Raw genomic sequence first — 20977 nt, forward strand, 5'->3', positions numbered from 1 at the left:
CGGCTCAGGTGTAAGTAATGGGCAAATCTACCTGAATCTGGGCCTATATGTGCAGGGTCTGCTCTCCTAAATGTAGATGACTAACGGCATAGGTCAGATTACAGTAAGACCTGCCTGACTGAGACCACCTTGGCACGGGTAGGCGGGCACATATGTGTTTTATCATATCAGAGTGAGTGCTTAGTCCATATATAATGCTTGCATCTATTGTGTTAATGCATTATTATGTTTTTTTCTGTGATTTTTCGATTAAAATTATACTTTTCTTTTGTCGGTATGCTAAACAGCTGCAGAGACATCTGCATTTGTATTCATATGCAAATGAGCAATTTTAGCACGCCCCCCTCCCCTTGATTGACAGGGCTAGACCAGGCTGAGAGCAGAGCTGTGTCCTGGCTTATACTTATCCACTGTGTATATGTGCATTGTACACACTATGTACTATAGCTTCACTACACTGAGATCTGGCCAGAAAGCTAATCTACATATCACTAGAAATGGCCTTGAGGTTCGCCCGGCGGTCGTTTCGCAGCAAACTTTGCTAGTTCGCGATTCGCCGAACACGTGAACATATGGCGATCTTCGCACGCGCCATATTTTTTTGCATAGCGCCGAACTTTGACCCATGACACATCCATCAGGTGGGACAGGACAGCCAATTGAGACGTTTCAGCACATGGACACACCCCAACCCTATAACAGAACCCGATCCGCAGCCATTTTCCATTATGTGTTTTGCTAATGTAGGGAGAGGTTGCATTTTGGAGCAGGGACAGACTGTTAGGGACACCAAACGCCAGCTAATAGGGCACAAAAGTCTTTTTAAGGACTGGTATAGGTAAGCTATGTGTGATATACTGAGGGGTGTAATATACTTATAATATACTTTCTAACATAGAAAATATATTATAGTGCATTTGTATTGTGCAGCAGTTGAGTGCGGTTCTGCTGCGATACCGCAGCTATACAGAGGGACAAACGCTATTAGAGTAACTAATTGCAACGGGTGTGATATACCTGTTGCCCCAAAAAACTGCTTGAGGGCTGTGATATACCTTCTTCCACAAAATTCTGATTGATGAGTGCTATATACCTGTTTCCGACAAATACTGATTAAGGGGTGCTATATACCTGCTTCTGCCAAATACTGATTTAGGGGGGCATATACCTTCTTCCACAAAATCCTGATTGAGGGGTGCTATATACCGGTTTCCGCCAAATACTGATTGAGGGGTGCTATATACCTTCTTCCACAAATACTGCTCTTTTCTACGGACTTAGGCACAGGGTCATTTAGAAAATGACAGGCGCAGGAAGAGGCAGGCCGTTCCGCAGGAATGGTAGGGGTCGGGCAGGGGAAGTTGGAGAAGGCGCGTGCGATAACTTCAAAGGGCGCACCAGAGTTGGTTGAGTGGCTCACTCAGCCTTCCGCTTCTGCACCCTCCTCATCCTCTGTATATGCACCCTCCTCACTCTCTGCTGTATGCACCGCCAAAGACACCACCACCACGACCATATCCCCTCCACTCGAGTCAGAGGAATTATTTTCCCATCCATTCGCAGACCTTACCGATGCGCAGCCGCTCTTGACATCGGATGAGGAAGAGGAGGTAGCAATTGCCACCACCCAGCGGTCTGGCGACAGTACCCAGATCAGCGCAACGACGGAGGTCCCTGCTGTTGCTGCCTACTCCGAGATCTCTAATGTCAGTGGTGGTGAAGGTGACAATGTCGATGGATGTCACGTGGGTGCCCACAAGAGAGGAAGAGGAGGGGAGTTTAGAGGGAGAGACGGAGAAGCAGATAGGGAGGAGAAGGAGGAGAAGCAGGCAGAACTCGCAGGGCACAGGAAGTAAAAAGCAGACTGCAAATGTATCTGGAGCGAGCCATCCACCATGCACAGTCACATCTGGCGCTCCCAGGATACCGGCACATGGCTCCACAGTGTGTTTTTTTTTTAACGTGTCAGCTGCTGATAATAGTGTTGTCATCTGCAGCCTGTGCTGTCAACGCATAAGTCGCGGTAAGCCCAAAACTCACCTAGGGACGACCGCCTTAAGAAGGCACCTGGCCTCCCATCACCGAGCCCAGTGGAAGCAACACCGTCAGAACCCACAAAGCCACACTCCCGGCGCTCCACGTCCTGCCTCTTCTCCTCTCTCCTCCCATTTGTCCTCCACTCCACCTTCCACCGTGCCGTCGTCGCGCTCATCTGGCAGAAGGCAGGCTTCCATGGCCCAAATGTTTGAGCGTAAAAAGATGATAATGCCGGATAATCCTCTTGCCCAACGGCTGACCGCTGGCTTGTCGGAACTCTTAGCCCGACAACTACTAAAATATAAATTGGTGGACTTGAAGGGATTTAGAAAATTTGTGGCCATTGGCACACCGCAATGGAATGTCTCCGGAAGGAAATATTTCTCCCAGAAGGGCATTCCAGAACTATATAGCCACGTTCAGCGGCAAGTGAATGTATCTCTGGCACATAGTGTCAGTGCCAAGATACATCTGACCACAGACACGTGGTCTAGCAAACACGCGCAGGGAGGGTATATAACTTTTACTACCCCCTGGGTGAACCTTCTGACGGCCATCAAGCATGTAACCCGTGGCACCCGTTTGGATTTAGTATTACCGCCACGGATTGCATGCAGGCCTCTTCTTCTCCTCCTCCTACTCCATCCTCCGCCTCCTCCTCGTCTGACTCCTCCTTTTCCGCTGCTATCGCCTCTTTCGCTGCGCCCCCAAAGCTCCTCAGAACCTATTTGAAATGCCAGGTGAGACGTTGCCATGCTGTGCTGCGGCTGTTGAGCCTGGAAGCCAAGAGCCACACCGGTCCTGCACTGCTGTCAGCTCTGTGATCACAGGCCGATCAGTGGCTAACCCTGCTCAATTTGACAGTTGGTAAAGTGGTGTGCGACAGTGGTGCCAATCTGCTGAGCGCGCTGAAACAGGGCAAAATGACACACGTGCCGTGCATGGCACACGTCCTGAACTTAGTCGTACAGCGATTTGTGGCCAAATACCCCGGCGTCCAGGACGTCTTGCGGAAGGCCAGGAAAAATCTCTGACCATTTTAGAAAATTTTACACAGCCATGGCTCACCTTGCTAACGTTCAGCGGCAACACCACCTGCCCATCAGATGTCTGATTTGTGACTGCCTGACGAACTGGAACTCCACCTTGTATATGCTTGATCGGCTGCTCCAGCAGAAACATGCAATTAACGACTACCTGTACGAACTCTGTGGCAGGACAGGTTCTACGGAGCTTGGTTTATTTTCACTGCGCCAGTGGCTGCTCATGCGCAAAGCATGCAGACTTCTGCGGCCATTTGATGAGATCACTAAACTGGTTAGTTGCAGCCAGGGCACCATCAGTGACATCATACCTCTTTCTGGAGAGTGCATTGCGTCATGTCATTGATCAAGCCAGCGAGTGGCAGGAGGATGCAATGCTGGATGAATTCCCAGGGGGGGCTACTCCATCTGAGACAAGTCAGCAGGAGTCTGAAGAGAAGTCAGAGGAGGATAGTGCCGGGCGGAGGAGGAGGAGCAAGAAGAGCAGGCTTTGAGAGGGACTTTAAACTTTTCGGGGATCTTTGGTGTTGTCCGTGGCTGGGGGGAGGAGACTGAGGACGACATTCTCCTGGGCGATGAGCAGGAGCCAGGACGCTCCATGGCTTCAAATTTAGTACAAATTGGGGCCTTCATGCTCCAATATTTGAAGAGGGACCCCAATATAAAAAGCATAAAGTGCAATAACCAGTACAGGGTTGCAACGTACTTAGACCCCCGATACAAACACAAAATGGCGGACATGTTACCAGCATCACAGAGGGCTGGCAGAATGCAGCATTTCCAGGCCTTGCTTCGAGAGATGCTGCATTCTGCTGTTGTGGGCACTGGCAGAGGAAATTCCACCCACAGCAAAACAGGTGCGGGTATCAATCCTACCGCGCCTGCAAGAAGAGGGTGGTTTGAAGATGTGTTGGTCACTTCGAATATGAGATCATTTTTGCAAACAACCCATCGACAGCCGCCCTCCGGATGCTGCCTCAGGGAACGCCTAGACCGACGGTTGTCCGACTACATCGGGTTAACAGCCAATGTGGATGCTCTGAGAAGCGAGGAACCCCTGGACTACTGGGTGTGCAGGTTTGAACTGTGGTCAGAGCTGGCACAATTTGCCATGGAACTCTTGGCTTGCTCCTTGTCGAGTGTCCTGTCCGAAAGGACGTTCAGCGCAGCAGGGGGGATCGTGACCGATAAGCGCACTCGCCTAGCTCACGACAGTGTGGACTACCTCACATTTCTAAAAATGAATGAGGCATGGATCTCAGAGGAATTCAACACCTGTGACAACCACGTGTAATTGAATTTCCTCATGCCAGCCCACACATGTCCTCCACCACACAGGACAAAGCATGGTCCTTGTCTTACAGCAGCATAAAAGGCCTTTTCTGTCAGGTGAATGCCACATTTTTGGGGCCTCTACTCCTGTGGTCTACAGTAAAAATGTTATCCAGTGACCGCCTAATGTACCTCCAGCCACATCATCACAAGTTTTTTCTGTCAGGTGAATGCCGAATTTTTGGCTCCTGTACTCCACTGGCCTATAGTAAAATTGTTATTCAGTGAACACCTAATGTACCTCAAGCCACATCATCATTTGTTCTTTTCTGTCAGGTGAATGCATAATTTTTGGGGCCTGCACTCCACTGGCCTACAGTAAAATTGTAGTGTTGAGCAAGCATGCTCGGCCAAACTGCTGTTTGGCTCGAGCATCGCTATGCTCGGCACATCCTAGTGCTCGAGTGCAATTTAATACAATGAAAGTCAATGGGAGACCCGAGCATCAAACCAGGCACCCCTTGCTCTGAAGAAGAGAGAGTGTCTGGTTCACAAAAAAAGGTTAGAAATTGATGTAAACCCCATCAAAATGGTTTCAAAACAGCATTAAGAGGATAGCCGGATGTGTCTTGGACTCCTATTATCTATGACATACAATAGACAACCACACAAAGGCTATATACTAAAAGCCAGGTATAAGCAAGCCATCAATCTTTCCATGAGACAGATAACAAACTTAGTCAGCATACCTTACAATGGCAGCCTTGTGCACTATGAGACATTCCAAACCAGCTCTCATCTGACTGAGAGCCAGCAGACCTCAAAGTTACTTCACATCTCTTCGATGGCTTGGCTGGACCTTCGCACATAGATCAATATAATTAGGGAGACAAAAAGTTTTCTGATTGTCCTAACATAGTATTCAATAACCTTTCTATACAGTTTTATCATGTAAAAACAAATTTGCATAAACATGGGGATATGGGAAAGACATTCGCAATCTTCACTACTCATAAGACAATGAAACGAATAGATGGCGCTGTTCATGAGTCATGAACAGCACCATTTATTTGTTTCATAGTCTTATGATAAGACTATTAGTGTAGCCTTTTGCATGGAAAATTTTCAATAACAAATTGCTATTAGAATATTTGTGATCTACACTACTCATGAACAGCGCCATCTATTGGTTTTATAGTCTTATGACAAGACTATTACTCTTGTCATAAGACTATGAAACCAAAAGATGGAGCTGCTCATCTTGTTGGGCCGCTTGCAAGTGGGGAACTCTGTTCAACATAATAGCCTATAATAGCCTGCGCTAACAGTGAGGTGTATATTGGATTGCTGCTATCAATTACACATCTTCTAGCACTTTATCTGCGGTAATATAAGCTTGCTAGGGTGTATTTTCCTTCTTGTAATGACTTATGAACAGCGCCATCTATTGGTTTCATGGTCTTATGACAAGACTATGAATCCAATAAATGGTGCTGTTCATGAGTAGTGTAGATCGCGAATATTCTCATTGCAAATTCTTATCGTGAAATTTTCCATGCAAAAGGCTACACTAATAATCTTGTCATAAGACTATGAAACCAATAGATGGCGCTGTTCATGACTTATGAACAGCGCCATCTATTGGTTTCATAGTCTTATGACAAGACTATTACTCTTGTCATAAGACTATGAAACCAAAAGATGGAGCTGCTCATCTTGTTGGGCCGCTTGCAAGTGGGGAACTCTGTTCAACATAATAGCCTATAATAGCCTGCGCTAACAGTGAGGTGTATATTGGATTGCTGCTATCAATTACACATCTTCTAGCACTTTATCTGCGGTAATATAAGCTTGCTAGGGTGTATTTTCCTTCTTGTAATGACTTATGAACAGCGCCATCTATTGGTTTCATGGTCTTATGACAAGACTATGAATCCAATAAATGGTGCTGTTCATGAGTAGTGTAGATCGCGAATATTCTCATTGCAAATTCTTATCGTGAAATTTTCCATGCAAAAGGCTACACTAATAATCTTGTCATAAGACTATGAAACCAATAGATGGCGCTGTTCATGACTTATGAACAGCGCCATCTATTGGTTTCATAGTCTTATGACAAGACTATTACTCTTGTCATAAGTCTATGAAACCAATAGATGGCGCTGTTTGACTTTCTATGTTTCTATGTTTCTAGTGTAACATAGTAACACAGTATATAAGGCCGAAAAAATACATTTGTCCATCCAGTTCGGCCTGTTATCCTGCAAGTTGATCCAGAGGAAGGCAAAAAAAAAAACTGAGGTAGAAGCCAATTTTCCTCACTTTAAGGGAATAAAAAATTCCTTCCCGACTACAATCAGGCATCAGAATAACTCCCTGTATCAACGACCCCTCTCTAGTAGCTATAGCCTGTAATATTATTACGCTCCAGAAATACATCCAGGCCCCTCCTGAATTCCTTTATTGTACTCACCATCACCACCTCCTCAGGCAGAGAGATTCATAGTCTCACTGCTCTTATCGTAAAGAATCCTTTTCTATGTTTGCGTACAAATCTTCTTTCGTAGATTGCGAATTTTCCATGCAAATGGTTTTTCAGCTGAAAAACAAGGCAGATTATGCTCATTTGCATATCTTCCCCATATGCCCATGTTTATGCAAATTAGTTTTTACATGACAAAACTGTATAGAAAGGTTATTGAATATTATGTTAGGAAAATCTGAAAACTTTTTGTCTCCTTAATGATATTGATCTAGGTGTGCAGGTCCACTCAAGCCATCCAACAGATGTGAAGTAGCTTTAAAGCTTACTGGTTCTCAGTCAGACGAGAGCTGGTTTGGAATGTCTCATAGTGCACAAGGCTGCCATTGTAAGGTATGCTGACTAAGCCTGTCATCTGTCTCATGGATAGACTGATGGCTTGCACATACGTGACTTTTGGCATATAGCCTTTGTGTGGTTGTCTATTGTATGTTGTAGATAATAGGAGTCCAAGACACATCCAGCTATCCTCTTACTGCTGTTTCCAAACCATTTTGATGGGGTTTCTATCAATTTGTAACCTTTTTTTTGTGAACCAGACACTCTCTCTTCTTCAGAGCAGGGGGTGCCTGGGGTTCTACCTCTGACTTCTATTGTGCTCTGGTGCTTGGTAGAGCACACGAGCATTTTGGTGCTCGATCAACACTATAAAATGGTTATCCACTGACCGTCTAATATTCCTCCAGCCACATAACTTGTTCTTTTCTGTCCAGTGAATGCCTAATTTTTAAGAACCGTACTCCCGTGGCCTAAAATAATATTTTTCTAGGCTCCAGCAGGGCACATTTTTGAGAGTTTCCCTTTAAGATGCATAAAAATGGCCCCTGATTAAGATACATATTTTTTGTGGGAATTTTTTTGCCATTGATCCACCTTTGGTATGTCACTGTCCATGTTATGGAACTGTTTGTGCACTTCTAGTAAGTATTAGGTTGTTGCAAATATGACCTGAAGGTTTTTCAGGTTCGCCTTCCATTAAAGTGAATGGGGCCCATTTGATCGAGAACGCACGTTCACGAAACGTCCTGGATGATGTTTGTCCATCACTACTGGGCAATGTTCTACTTGAAACCTTGGGTCCTGGCACCATGTGGATGTGACATGTACCACCTTCCTGACCACTGTACAGACACGTAGCCCTTAATGGCAGTCATCATCTGTCATCAGAGAGTGGTCTATTGTTTACTTCTACAGTATTTTTTTCTTTACTTACACTTTTTTTTAGATTCCATGTCGCCATTTGAGAATGAAATTCCTAAAATACTGCAACTTTCACAATAGGTTGACATTTTCATGTCACTTCAGTTAGTGCTGTGTACACATATAATCCAGTGCCTCTCTTATAAAGCTAGAGGCAAATCTCAGGATCACATTATAGACAATAGATTATAGTGACACCTCCTCCTCCCTCTTCCTGCACAGCGCCCCTGTACATGTCCTAGACTAGAACATACTCTTCCAAAGTCCAAGTGCCTACTGTAAACCAAATCCCGGACATATCCATGTCCCATTTTAGAATCAAGGGTTTTGCAAATTATAGCCCAAGATTCCAGGTCCTCCTATATTGTACACTAATAATATTGCTATGAAACTGTTATGTTCATGTAATGTGACTGGTTCACCAACAGGTGGCAGTGTATCTGGCAGAGAAAGAGCTCTTTAGATAGAATTTAACTTACCATCCCATTCTCCCCCTTTTGGGCAGAAGTGGGTTAGTCCTGCGTCCTACCAAGGGAGGGGTTGCAGGAAGCTTTAGTCAGTTAAGTCTAGTTGTAGTGGAGTTGAGTCTAGTGTTGGAAGCAGACGAGTCAAGATTGTGCAGTGAAGGGAATGTCTGCCCCTCCTGCAGCAAGAATCCCAAAAGGGAAGCAGCTCATAGAGCACCAAGACATCACAAGAGGGTCAACAGCCCAAGGCACCTGAGAACTGGCAGGAGGAGTCAGGAGCACCGCCCTGGGTGCGCTGCCTGCAGGAGACAGAGTATGTCTTGATTCTGGGCCTAACTCCACCACCTACATCCTAGGCTCTCAGGTGACCACAGCCTTCTCATACCGCCCCGCGATCGTCAAGTACCAGCCCCCGTGGAAGATGTCGACTATTTAGTCAGCAGCTCCATGAGGATTCTGTTTCATCAGACCCCCCTACAGAGGCCCTTTTACAGCTACCACTGCAGCCAGAGGCACCCAGCCCCCCTGCTCTGGCTGGAGGTTCCGGCACCAAGAAAGAGGTTCCCTTTGCCATTTTCAGCCCTGCGGCCCTGTTAAAACCATGTGGATCCACTAGAGGGCAGTAGAGCTGTACAGCTGCCGCACCTGTTGCTGGAAAGGGGTAGCAAAGACCCATTATGTCCTTCAGTGGTCCTGTGTTGCCTCTTAGTGGTCCTGTGTTGCCCCAGAGGGTCATGTTTTGTTATACCCTTTTCCCCCTTCTCAAGTTAAGGAAAACTGCCTTAAAGGTTCACACTAAAATTAAAATGACAGCGTATTAAGCTATGACTCTGAACAACCTCATGAGACCAATAGTGGGAACCCCACCTATGTTGTTGCAAGCTCTGTGACATGCACAGAAACTATGAAGTAGTGTTGATCACGAATATTCAAATTTTTATCGCAAATATAGGTAATTCGAAAATTCACGAACATTTTGAATATAGTGATATATATTCGTAATTTCGAATATCCGAGATTTTTTTATTGCTATTTTTCGTAATGCTAATTTTTATCGCAAATTTTTCAATTGCCGAGTAAAAACATGATTCCTCCCTGCTTCTTGCTTGTCGGCCAATGACTCATTGGCCCACAAGCAGGGAGGAATCATGACTTTAAATGGGAAAAATGATGAATATTCTAAAAAACTAATATATAGCACTATATCGAATATATTAGTTTTTTTAATATTCGTAATATTCTAAAACAAGAATATATAGCTATATAGCGAATATTCAAAAAAAATGAATGTAAAGCAATTTAGCTAATATAGTGCTATAATCTTCTTTGTCTAATAGGTGTAATTTTTTTCTCATCTGAAGTTCAGATTGGAAAAAAATTTCAACTATTGAAAAAAAGATTATAGCACTATATTAGCTAAATTGCTCTATATTATTTTCTTTTTTTCTCGAATATAAGCTATATTGCAATATATACTCTTGTTTTAGAATATTATGAATATTTGAAAAAACAAATATATTAGTTTTTTCGAATATTCTTAATATTCTAAAAAAGAATATAAAGCAATATAGCGAATATTCAAAAAAAAAAGAATATAGAGCAATTTAGCTAATTTAGTGCTATAATCTTCTTTGTCTAATAGTTGTAATTTTTTTCTCATCTGAAGTTCAGATTGGAAAAAAATTACAACAATAAAAAAAAAAGATTACAGCACTATATTAGCTAAATTGCTCTACATTCGTTTTTTTCTAATATTGGCTGTATTGGTATATAGTCTTGTTTTAGAATATTACGAATATTCGAAAAATCTAATATATTCGATATAGTGCTATGACTCATTGGCCCACAAGCAAGAAGCAGGGAGGAATCATGTTTTTGCTCGGCAATTAAAAAATTTGCAATGAAAATTTGCATTATGAAAATTCGTATTACGAAAATTCGCACATTACGCGATCATTGCCCTGTCGATTTTTTTTGTAAAAAAAATTATAGAATATAACGAATATTTGAATTTGCGAATATTCGCCGAATATTCTACAAAATATTCGCAAAATATCGCGAATTCGAATATGACTACTGCCGCTCATCACTACTATTAAGGCCGCACCACATTACTCGGCTATTCATATAAACCTGGGACACGATCGGCCCTGGGGGGTGGACCGGTGCACACACTATAGAAGTACTTGAAACTAGAAAAGACTAGTCCAGCCTCAAAATGAATTACAATGGTACAGTATACAGCATAGCTCTGGTCTCCTCTCTGGCTGCTCTGGTGGCCGGGTTATGAACCTGACTCTCCTACATGCCAGATCTCTACACACACGTGCACACACTGGAGCAGTACTTCCTGTGCACCTCTGAATCTCCTCCCCCGGCTGTCCAGACCATGGTTCTGGTTCCCTCTGCTGGAGTTAAATGCTTCAGTAGCTTCTGGGTGTGACAAAGTTGTGGGAAATGACTAGAGTCACTGTTTATACAAACTGGGGTTCGATACTGAGAGTCAGACTGGGAAAACTGTGACCCACCGCAGTGCCGGTTGATAGTCTTTGTCTGATATACAAATAACCCTGGTGCAGCCTGATCTCATGTACTATCAACTATAGGACAGTGTACAGCAAGGTATTTTAGTGGTTCTTTCTCCTTTAATTCCTTGTAATGTAGTTGGTTAGTGGTACCTGGTGGTACTGAGCCCCATTCCTGAAGTCTGAAGTAACTGGACATTCGTTCTGTTCACTGAAGACCCTCAGGAAGGGCCAGGAAGCCAGAAAACATTGAGGACCTCATCGGGGGGGATGTGTCTTGCTACCATCACCTCTCTCTGTATTATGGGTCGTCGGCCGAGTGCCATGTTGGGAACTGGTCAATTAGGAGCTCCCTCATTTGTTCACGGCTTTGGTGACAGTTACTAAAGGAGGGTTCACATCACGCTTTTCCCATCCTTCTAACAATATACAAAAAACGGGTATGTTAAATGGATGCCTCAGACCGATGCAAAACAGTGGCATCTGTTCACCATAGAGTAATGGTTGTAAAAAATAAAAATAAAGCGTACCTTTTTTTACCATTGCAAAAAACACGTATACGTTTTTTTTATCGGACCTGCAGGATACAAGAATGTGGTGTGCTGCTTTTTTGTATCCTTTCTTTTGTAACGTATACGTCAAACATGATGTGAACCCACCCTTACTTTCTGTATGTTATCTTGAGTATATAATGTATCTTTTATCATAGTCTAGTAAACTTTAAAGTCGTTTTAAGTCTATTTTCTCCCGAATCTCAGAATTCACATTAATACAGTCAACAAGACGAGCAGGGAAGGAAATAACACTCAGCTGCAGGATCAGACGACGCAAGGGGTTTGTTCGTAGTCTGTAACCTTGGAGACGTGGATTTCACTTGACATCAGTAGTGAAAAAGGTTCTGGGAGCTGTTGTTTTGTAGTTTTACTTACTTTAAAATAAAGGGAATCATTTTTTTTTATTACTTTCTATTATTATTAATTATTGTATTTTTTTAATAATTTTGTTAGCATTTTGTAATCAGATCTTTTATATTAGCAAAATATTTTTATCATTTATTACTTTATTTTATTATATTTTTAATTTTTTATCATTTTGTATTATTGTTATTATTTTTTTGGTATTTTTTTTATTATTTTATCTTTATTCTTTTCTTGGCAAAATATATTTCAGCCGCACTGAAGGATTTAGAAGCCTGAACCAGAAGGTGAGGGCACTGTCTGGAGGACAACCCGGCTGCTATTCCAGCGCTCCTGGAGCTCTGAGTGACGCTTCCCCGCTATCATATTTAGGCAGATTAGTCCTTCAGGGTTCCTGGAAAGCTGGGTGACAATGCATGTGGGAACAGTAATGGTGCCCATATTGGATGCCCCCCAGCGTTCTCGGAAACAGAAGGGCTGAACAGGACATCTGACGTCTCACAGGTGAGGACAGTGCAAGGACGTCTGTGTCTTAGTGACATTTTCCAGGAGATTTTCACTGTCTAGTGAATCATACAATGTAGTGATTCATGTGGTCGGGGGGCGGCCTAAACTCTACCGTGTAATAATAGTGCCTGTAGGTGCTGAGGTCACTGATGATGAGAATGACGACTTACGGGCACCCACCCTCAGGTGCAGTCTGTACTAGTCACTGCGTTTCTCTAGTGTCACATTCACCTCTTAAAGGGGTGCTCAGCCTAAAAAGGTCCTGCTCTACAGACTGCCCCCTGGTGGACATTGAGAGACATACACGCCTGCAGTCTTACATGGGGCTATGTGAGGCATAGGAGAGGGATGCTCTAACAATAAGAAGCTGTCTGCTTGTTGGGACCCTCCAGCTCAAGGGCCCCATTGTGATTGCTACCCCTGCACCCCTGCCCGCACTGTGTGAGCGGGAGCCCGGACCTCCTTCACCTGCTGCCCGATATACCCTGGCTCCTTAACAAACCCATCCGGCCATTTCTGCACAGGCAGTGGCCGGGTTTGGCGTGGCCCCGACATACACACACAGGGACCAAGTGTCCAAAACGAGGCAGAGAAAGAGTTAAAAATGAAATTGTGTGACTGTCAGAAGTGAGGAATGTCAGGCTCTGTGAGATAGCGGCCACCTACACACCTTAAAAACCTGCTCCCCCGGCACCTACCTCATTCCATATTCTGCGCTCACTGGGGGGTGGCCCCAGCTCCTCTGCTATAATACAGGACTACTACTCCCATTCAGATACAGAGTGGCTCCTGAGCTGAGAACGCTGCCCCCCAGGATGACACCCTCAGTCACCGCCATCTTATTCCTGACCGTCTGTGTCGCCTCAGGTGAGAGATTGACCTTATTACTAATGGGAGAAAAGCTGCGGATGATGGGTAGATAGATAGATAGATAATAGATAGATAGATAGATAGATAGATAGATAGATAATAGATAGATAGATAATAGATAATAAATAGATAGATAGATGATAGATAGATAGATAGATAATAGATAGATAGATAGATGATAGATAGATAGATAGATAGATAGATAGATAGATAGATAGATAGATAATAGATAGATAGATAGATAGATAGATAGATAATAGATAGATAATAGATAATAGATAGATAATAGATAGATAGATAATAGATAGATAGATGATAGATAGATAGATAATAGATAGATAATAGATAGATAGATAGATAGATATGAGAGAGAGATAGGTAGATACAGCACGGTGGCTCAATGGTTAGCACTGGGGTCCTAGGCTTGAATCTGACCAAGGATGACATCTGCATGGGGTCTGTATGTTCTCCCCGTGTTTCCTCCGGGTTCTCCGCTTTCCTCCCACACTAGACGGACTGATGGGGACCTTGGATTGTGAGCCCCGTTGGGGACAGTTGGATGCTAACGTCTGTAAAGCGCTGCGGAATATAGTAGCTCTATATAAGTGCACACAATAAATACAGTAGATAGATGGTGCCCTATGGCCAGACTCTAATAATTGGCGTACAGATGTAGCAGTGTTGAGTTTGTTGAGAATTTCAGCACTTCTATTGAATTCATGATTTATTGCATTTCATACCTTCCCATTGTATTAATTACCCCAGCTTTACATGGGACTGTAGGTAAACCTGTGATCACAATGCAATAAAGAACCAGTCCAATGCGCAGCTCAGCTCTGCTACATCAACATCTAGCCTAGAGACATTACCAGTAAGTGCTGATGATGTCAGTGACTAATAGATGTTTAATCTTCACTGACAATCCCTTCCCTCAGGACTCGTTTTTCCAGTTCTATGACCGGAGGCGTTTTGTGTCGCTCTCACCCCGAGCCTCTCTTCATAGGATAAGAATTTGCAGAGGTGACGCTTTTTTAGACTGTTGTCAAGTTAACTGTCAAACAGAAAGCAAATTCAAATCCTATAGGGGGCGCTCTCCTAGACTGCAACATCTGACAGAACAAAACCTCCATGTGGAGGTAGAGTTGGACCCAACAGACTTCTCTGGGGGACACATTATGGCTTTGTACAGCTCTGAGGATGTACACAGCCATCACACAGTAAAGGGTACATGGCCCTTTAAGAAGTGGAGTTGCGACAACCTTCTAATGGATAATCAACAATAGTACAAAGTGTCAACTAATAATAAACTAATACTTTGTATTTACATATTATAGGGCATTGGATGATGTCTGATACATTAGAAGGTTACATCCATGGCGGCAGGGATCATTGTTGGAACCCCCTACGCCCTTATGGGGTAATTCTTTACCTTAAAGGGGGTTTTCACTCTCCCAGTTTAAATAGTTTCGGACCCATCAGTTGGTTTTGTCAGTGGGATATCCCTATCCCCACCTTATCACTCTTTTTTACCGGTAGATTTCCACAATACCTATTGGTTTCACAAATGTTGCTGATCGTGGACCATAAGGGGGTGTGACTTATGCAAATGTTGGCAATTGTGGACCATAAAGGGGGTGTGACTTATGCAAATGTTGCCGATCGTGGACCATAAAGGGTCCGTGACTTATGCAAATGTTGCCGATCGTGGACCATAAAGGGGCCGTGACTTATGCAAATGTTGCCAATCGTGGACCATAAAGGGACCGTGACACTTATGCAAATATTGTATCACTGGGCGTTTCTGTCCATTTTGGGGCTGTTTCCACATGGAACAATATCAGCCTTTAAATTGGTTGGTAAATCTAGTTTCAGTGGTGAGACGTCTGCAGATACGCAAGTCTATAGTGTGACTTATGACATTGTCTTCTAGGCTGGTCCTTGAAGTGTGTGCAGTGCACTGGTTTCAGTAACACCCCCTGCATCGGCGGCTTACAGGACTGCCCCTCCGTTAGTGATGCCTGCGGGACGACGGTGATCCGCACCAGAGGTAACAAGACAGATTTTACGTTTACTGCCCCTTTAAATGCAGGCAGTGCTGACTGATCGAATTCCGTTCATTTTCAGGATACCGCTGGACGAGCTTTTACTACATCCGCTCCTGTGTGAGTACCACCGAGTGCTTCAATAACGCGAGTGTGACCGGTTTGTACGCGACCACAGCGTCCGGAACGACGTGCTGCTTCACTGACAACTGCACCACCTCCGTACCGACCCGTAAGCGTCCCATTAGTCCACATTTGTATTGACTTTGCTTTACATTTATTTTTGCTTTTGATCATTTTCTATACATTTAGTATCATATCTATAGGCGGTTTTTATTCTTTTTGCCCCTAGTACCAGTGGAAAATTACACCTTAAATGGGTTAATGTGCCCGTCCTATGTGGAAACAATTATGGAACCCTGTGATATAAAGAACGTGTCATCCTGCATTGGAGATCAGATACGTTGTGTCCGATATTCAGCGACTACAACATTAGGTGAGCCCACGCCTGTTACTATGTATCTTTATAGCAAAGCGTTGTGATGGAACCTACAGAAACCTCCTCAGCCTCCAAGATAATCCATCTAGTGTAAGACAGTATATAGAAAATAGACAGGAGATGGAGGGAGAGGAGGGGATGTGACTGCAGTTGGAATGGCTGGTAGTCCTGGGGGAATGTGCCTGAGCAAAAGGTTCCTTACCTTGCTATGGTGCACTGCTCTGTTGTCCGCACATGTACCAAACTCTGCCCATTTACTGTTCTCTCAACCCTCAGCTGCCTGACCTGCACCTGTTACGTTCCTTGCATTAATTCTTCACTGCCTGCCCTGACCATGGACTGTTTACCGTATTGCATGCACTTCTCCAGCCCTGACCTCAGCCTATCCCTGACTATGTATTCTGCCTGACCCCACGGTGCCGTGAACTGGTATCTCTGACTCTCGTGGATCAGCTGTTTACCCTACAGAGACTACTCCTGGAGGTAGCAGCCTGGCGGTTCCCCTCCAGCAAACTCCAGACCCCTGTATACAGGTTAAAGGGTGAATACCAGGGAGCTGGCAGGATGATGCCTGTAGGATTAGCCCCAAGACAAATCAGTTGGTTAACACAGTGGTTCCACACCCACAGCTCTAACTTATAGTAAGTCACTGTGAAATGTGGAGTTACCCTTTAAGTGTGAAAGCTGAATAGTGATGTCAGCTGTATAGATATAGGTGTGAAGTAGTGAAGCATCTTAAAAAACTCAGCAACTATAAAGTGATATATTTTCTTATCTACAGAATCCACTAAATCCACCCTTTATTTTGGTGGATGTGCCACGGAGAACACGTGTGCCATGGCGAGCAGTTCTATCTATGGAGATGGAATCAGCATGGAAATTAAGAGGAAGTGCTACAACAGCGCAGGCAGTCTCTACTATAGTTTACCCATGATCCTAGGGTTCCTCAGACTTGTTCTCTCAATGTGATGGACATTTACAAGCTCAAAAATCTCAATTTAATGGAAGCTGAAGATCCTAAAATCAATACACTCCTCCAATGCTGTAATAATCCTGATGCTTGCATTGGCCACAAGGAGGACATCTTGAAGAAGTAAGACTTGTAAGTTGACTATGAAACGTTGCCCAGGGCTTATTCCAATCTACTTTTCGAATCTGAAGATCAGTCAAGGACCAAAACATAGAGACAAGTGGCATGGCTGATGACCTGACCCACCTGGGATAAGTACAGTGGATCAGGATTGTAGACAGATAAGATCACCTTGTTGGAGTCACATTGCCACGACTTAGAGATTTTTGTCACTGGAGATTTTTGGATTTAACACACAACATCATTGATAGTATTTGGTGTGCCCCCTGTCTCCTTAAATCAGATCATTGATAGAAATATTAAGGAAATCCTGTATTTACCTTGGAAGGTCTGAAGTTCTAGAAAACCACTGAAGGTTCAAACTTAGGAAATGATCTACTGAAATGTCAGAAGATCTTCAGATGGGAGACTAAATCTGTCTTGGCAGAACTCCATCTCCACTACAACCCAACTACATCAGCATAAAAACAATTCACAACCGATCAACAGTGACCAAGCTGTAGGGGTCCTGTCTGAAGATGGAGCATGAACTAAATGAACCAACACCATGGAAAAGGGGCTCATCCCTGACTAGCCAAAGTTTTTGAATGTTTTTCTTCTGGATGTTGTACTGATATTGCTTTATTTTAAGTGTGTTTAATATTTTTTTTGATTTTTTTGTAACTCATTATTATAATACGTTGTGGCTTTGCAGGTATCTGGTTTTGTGTCTACATTGTCCTAGCATGGTCCACTATTAAGTAGAAGAGCTAGCATAATCTAGTAACATATTAGGCCCCCAGTGGGCAGTATTACAGTTCAGAGGTATTTAGAAATCTTTGTTGGGGCAATGATTGCACGATAACCACTTGCTTGAATGGAAAATGTGATCCAAGCATTTGTCAATCCCCTTCCCCCACACCTGGTTGCATAGTATGCTACTATGTATGTTACTAACTGACCATTAGTGGCCACTGTTTCACACTTTGAAGAATTTGTGCTGCACTTTCACTCCTTACCACTAGAGGCTGCTATATTGTCCCTAAAGTTGCCCTTAAAGGGGTTTTCCAGGTTCTAGATATTGATGACCTATTGCAAACAAATGTGTGTTATGTGCAGATTCCACTCCGTGGGGCTTTACCCCAAGGGTTGGACATACCATTGGTGCAGCATGTACAGAAGCACATGGGCCCTATAGGCAAGAAGAGTATATCACAATAGAAAAATGGCACCAATGATCCCTTATCTCAAAATTATTGAAGGATTCTGATCTATCAGATAAAGATTTGTGCAGAGTGCAAGTAAACGACATGGAACACATGGGGAGCCACTCAGACCTGATATATTAGCTGTTAAACACCAAGGGGCCCACTACAATCTATGGTCTGACCCCTGCACTAATTTATGCAACTTGGGTTACCGGGCAGAAGAAGGTTCTATGGTGAGGAAGGCCTGAGCTAGCTCTCCCTTTCTCTTTGTCTCTGAATTCTAGTACCCTGGCCAAAGGCTGGTGGCCCAGGGTCTGTGGCTCAGTCATCCAGCTGGATCCTTGGTCAACGAGCTGGTAACCCGGGGACTGTGGCTCTGCATCCCCATCTCATCATTTTCCTCAAGCAGAGTCTTTCTTACTAAGTCCTGGTCTCTATCTGCAGACTGGCATAGTCTCTCTTACTAAGCATTGGTCCATATCTGTAGAACCTCTCCCTACGAAACTGGTCCCTATCTTCAGACAACTAGGGGCTCTGACTGATCTCCTTATATACAGTTTGTAGCTGAACTAGAACCTTGTAGGGAGAGGTGAAGTGTAGATGCACAGCCTAAACAAAAACAAGGTTACAATTTTATAGGAATGACTAAGCAGCTTTTCCAGACAAACAACAGAACTAAACCCGACAGTCAGAAGGCCAGTGTGTCTATTTTTTTCCCTCCAAAACTTTGCATAGGTAGAAAGTCATAAAGTCACTCAGTATTAGTTGAGCACAGTTTTTTTTTGCTTTGTAATTATATATGGATGTTTTGGCTGAGCACCACCAGTGAGCGCAGGTCCGAAGCCACTCCAGTCTTAAAGCGATGAGAAACGGCAAGTGCTGCCTCTGATTCATTCCAGCACTTCCAGCACTAAGAGCTGGGGCTGAAAATTCTGAGCACTGCTTTGTAACACCCCCTGTGCTTTGCACACGCCCTATTCCTCTTGATTAACAGGGCTAGCCATCAGGCTGAGGGCAGAGCTGTGTCCTGGCTTACATATCTACTGGATATATGTGTATTATATACACTATGTACTATAGCTTTACTACACTGAGATCTGTCAGAAAGCTAATCTACATATCATATACACTATGTACTATAGCTTCACCACACTGAGATCTGCCAGAAAGCTAATCTACATATCATATACACTATGTACTATAGCTTCACACCACTGAGATCTGCCAGAAAGCTAATCTACATATCATATACACTATGTACTATAGCTTCACCACACTGAGATCTGTCAGAAAGCTAATCTACATATCATATACACTATGTACTATAGCTTCACACCACTGAGATCTGTCAGAAAGCTAATCTACATATCATATACACCATGTACTATAGCTTCACCACACTGAGATCTGCCAGAAAGCTAATCTACATATCATATACACCATGTACTATAGCTTCACCACACTGAGATCTGCCAGAAAGCTAATCTACATATCATATACACTATGTACTATAGCTTCACTACACTGAGATCTGTCAGAAAGCTAATCTACATATCATATACACTATGTACTATAGCTTCACCACACTGAGATCTGTCAGAAAGCTAATCTACATATCATATACACTATGTACTATAGCTTCACTACACTGAGATCTGCCAGAAAGCTAATCTACATATCATATACACTATGTACTATAGCTTCACCACACTGAGATCTGTCAGAAAGCTAATCTACATATCATATACACTATGTACTATAGCTTCACACCACTGAGATCTGTCAGAAAGCTAATCTACATATCATATACACCATGTACTATAGCTTCACCACACTGAGATCTGCCAGAAAGCTAATCTACATATCATATACACCATGTACTATAGCTTCACCACACTGAGATCTGCCAGAAAGCTAATCTACATATCATATACACTATGTACTATAGCTTCACTACACTGAGATCTGTCAGAAAGCTAATCTACATATCATATACACCATGTACTATATTTTCACCACACTGAGATCTGCCAGAAAGCTAATCTACATATCATATACACTATGTACTATAGCTTCACCACACTGAGATCTGTCAGAAAGCTAATCTACATATCATATACACTATGTACTATAGCTTCACCACACTGAGATCTGCCAGAAAGCTAATCTACATATCATATACACTATGTACTATAGCTTCACCACACTGAGATCTGTCAGAAAGCTAATCTACATATCATATACACCATGTACTATAGCTTCACCACACTGAGATCTGCCAGAAAGCTAATCTACATATCATATACACTATGTACTATAGCTTCACCACACTGAGATCTGCCAGAAAGCTAATCTACATATCATATACACTATGTACTATAGCTTCACCACACTGAGATCTGTCAGAAAGCGAATCTACATATCATATACACTATGTACTATAGCTTCACACCACTGAGATCTGTCAGAAAGCTCATCTACATAGCACTGATTTATTCATAGGTACAATATTGTATATGATTATAGACACCAGTGATATGTGTCAGCCTATAAGCGTAGAAAAAGCAGATATCCCTGAGTGGTAATACTATAGCTTAGAGGTTAAGCTATTGGTTTTGTATGTAGAGTTCCCTAGTTTGAATCTCAGGTGAGACTTTGAAGTTTTTTTCTTCAGATATTTTTTTTTCCACATTTATCCCACAAGAAAAAAAAGTCTATGTCCTTATCATATTGAGAATAATGTTTTTAGAAAGCTAATAAATATTACTGGTTTCTTTAT

At 43.1% G+C, this 20977-nt stretch overlaps 1 protein-coding gene across 1 annotated transcript; it reads left to right on the plus strand.

The window, feature by feature from the left end:
• The first annotated feature begins 13325 nt into the window (after positions 1-13325).
• Positions 13326-18622, plus strand: LOC122926385 (phospholipase A2 inhibitor and Ly6/PLAUR domain-containing protein-like). The gene is made up of 5 exons (XM_044277760.1): positions 13326-13377; positions 15311-15427; positions 15505-15654; positions 15775-15918; positions 18483-18622. Exons 1-5 carry the CDS (start codon positions 13326-13328, stop codon positions 18620-18622), a joined length of 603 nt encoding a protein of 200 aa, XP_044133695.1.
• Positions 18623-20977: the final 2355 nt, after the last annotated feature.

Source organism: Bufo gargarizans, chromosome 2 (assembly GCF_014858855.1).
Source record: "Bufo gargarizans isolate SCDJY-AF-19 chromosome 2, ASM1485885v1, whole genome shotgun sequence".
Lineage (NCBI taxonomy): Eukaryota > Metazoa > Chordata > Amphibia > Anura > Bufonidae > Bufo > Bufo gargarizans.

What these genes read in the sequence shown, in the direction of transcription:
- LOC122926385 (XM_044277760.1), top strand. Translation starts at nt 13,326, where the DNA reads ATGACACCCTCAGTCACCGCCATCTTATTCCTGACCGTCTGTGTCGCC. An exon ending in GACGGTGATCCGCACCAGAG is followed by an intron (nt 15,428 to 15,504) that starts GTAACAAGACAG and finishes GTTCATTTTCAG; the next exon opens with GATACCGCTGGACGAGCTTT. An exon ending in CACCACCTCCGTACCGACCC is followed by an intron (nt 15,655 to 15,774) that starts GTAAGCGTCCCA and finishes TTTTGCCCCTAG; the next exon opens with TACCAGTGGAAAATTACACC.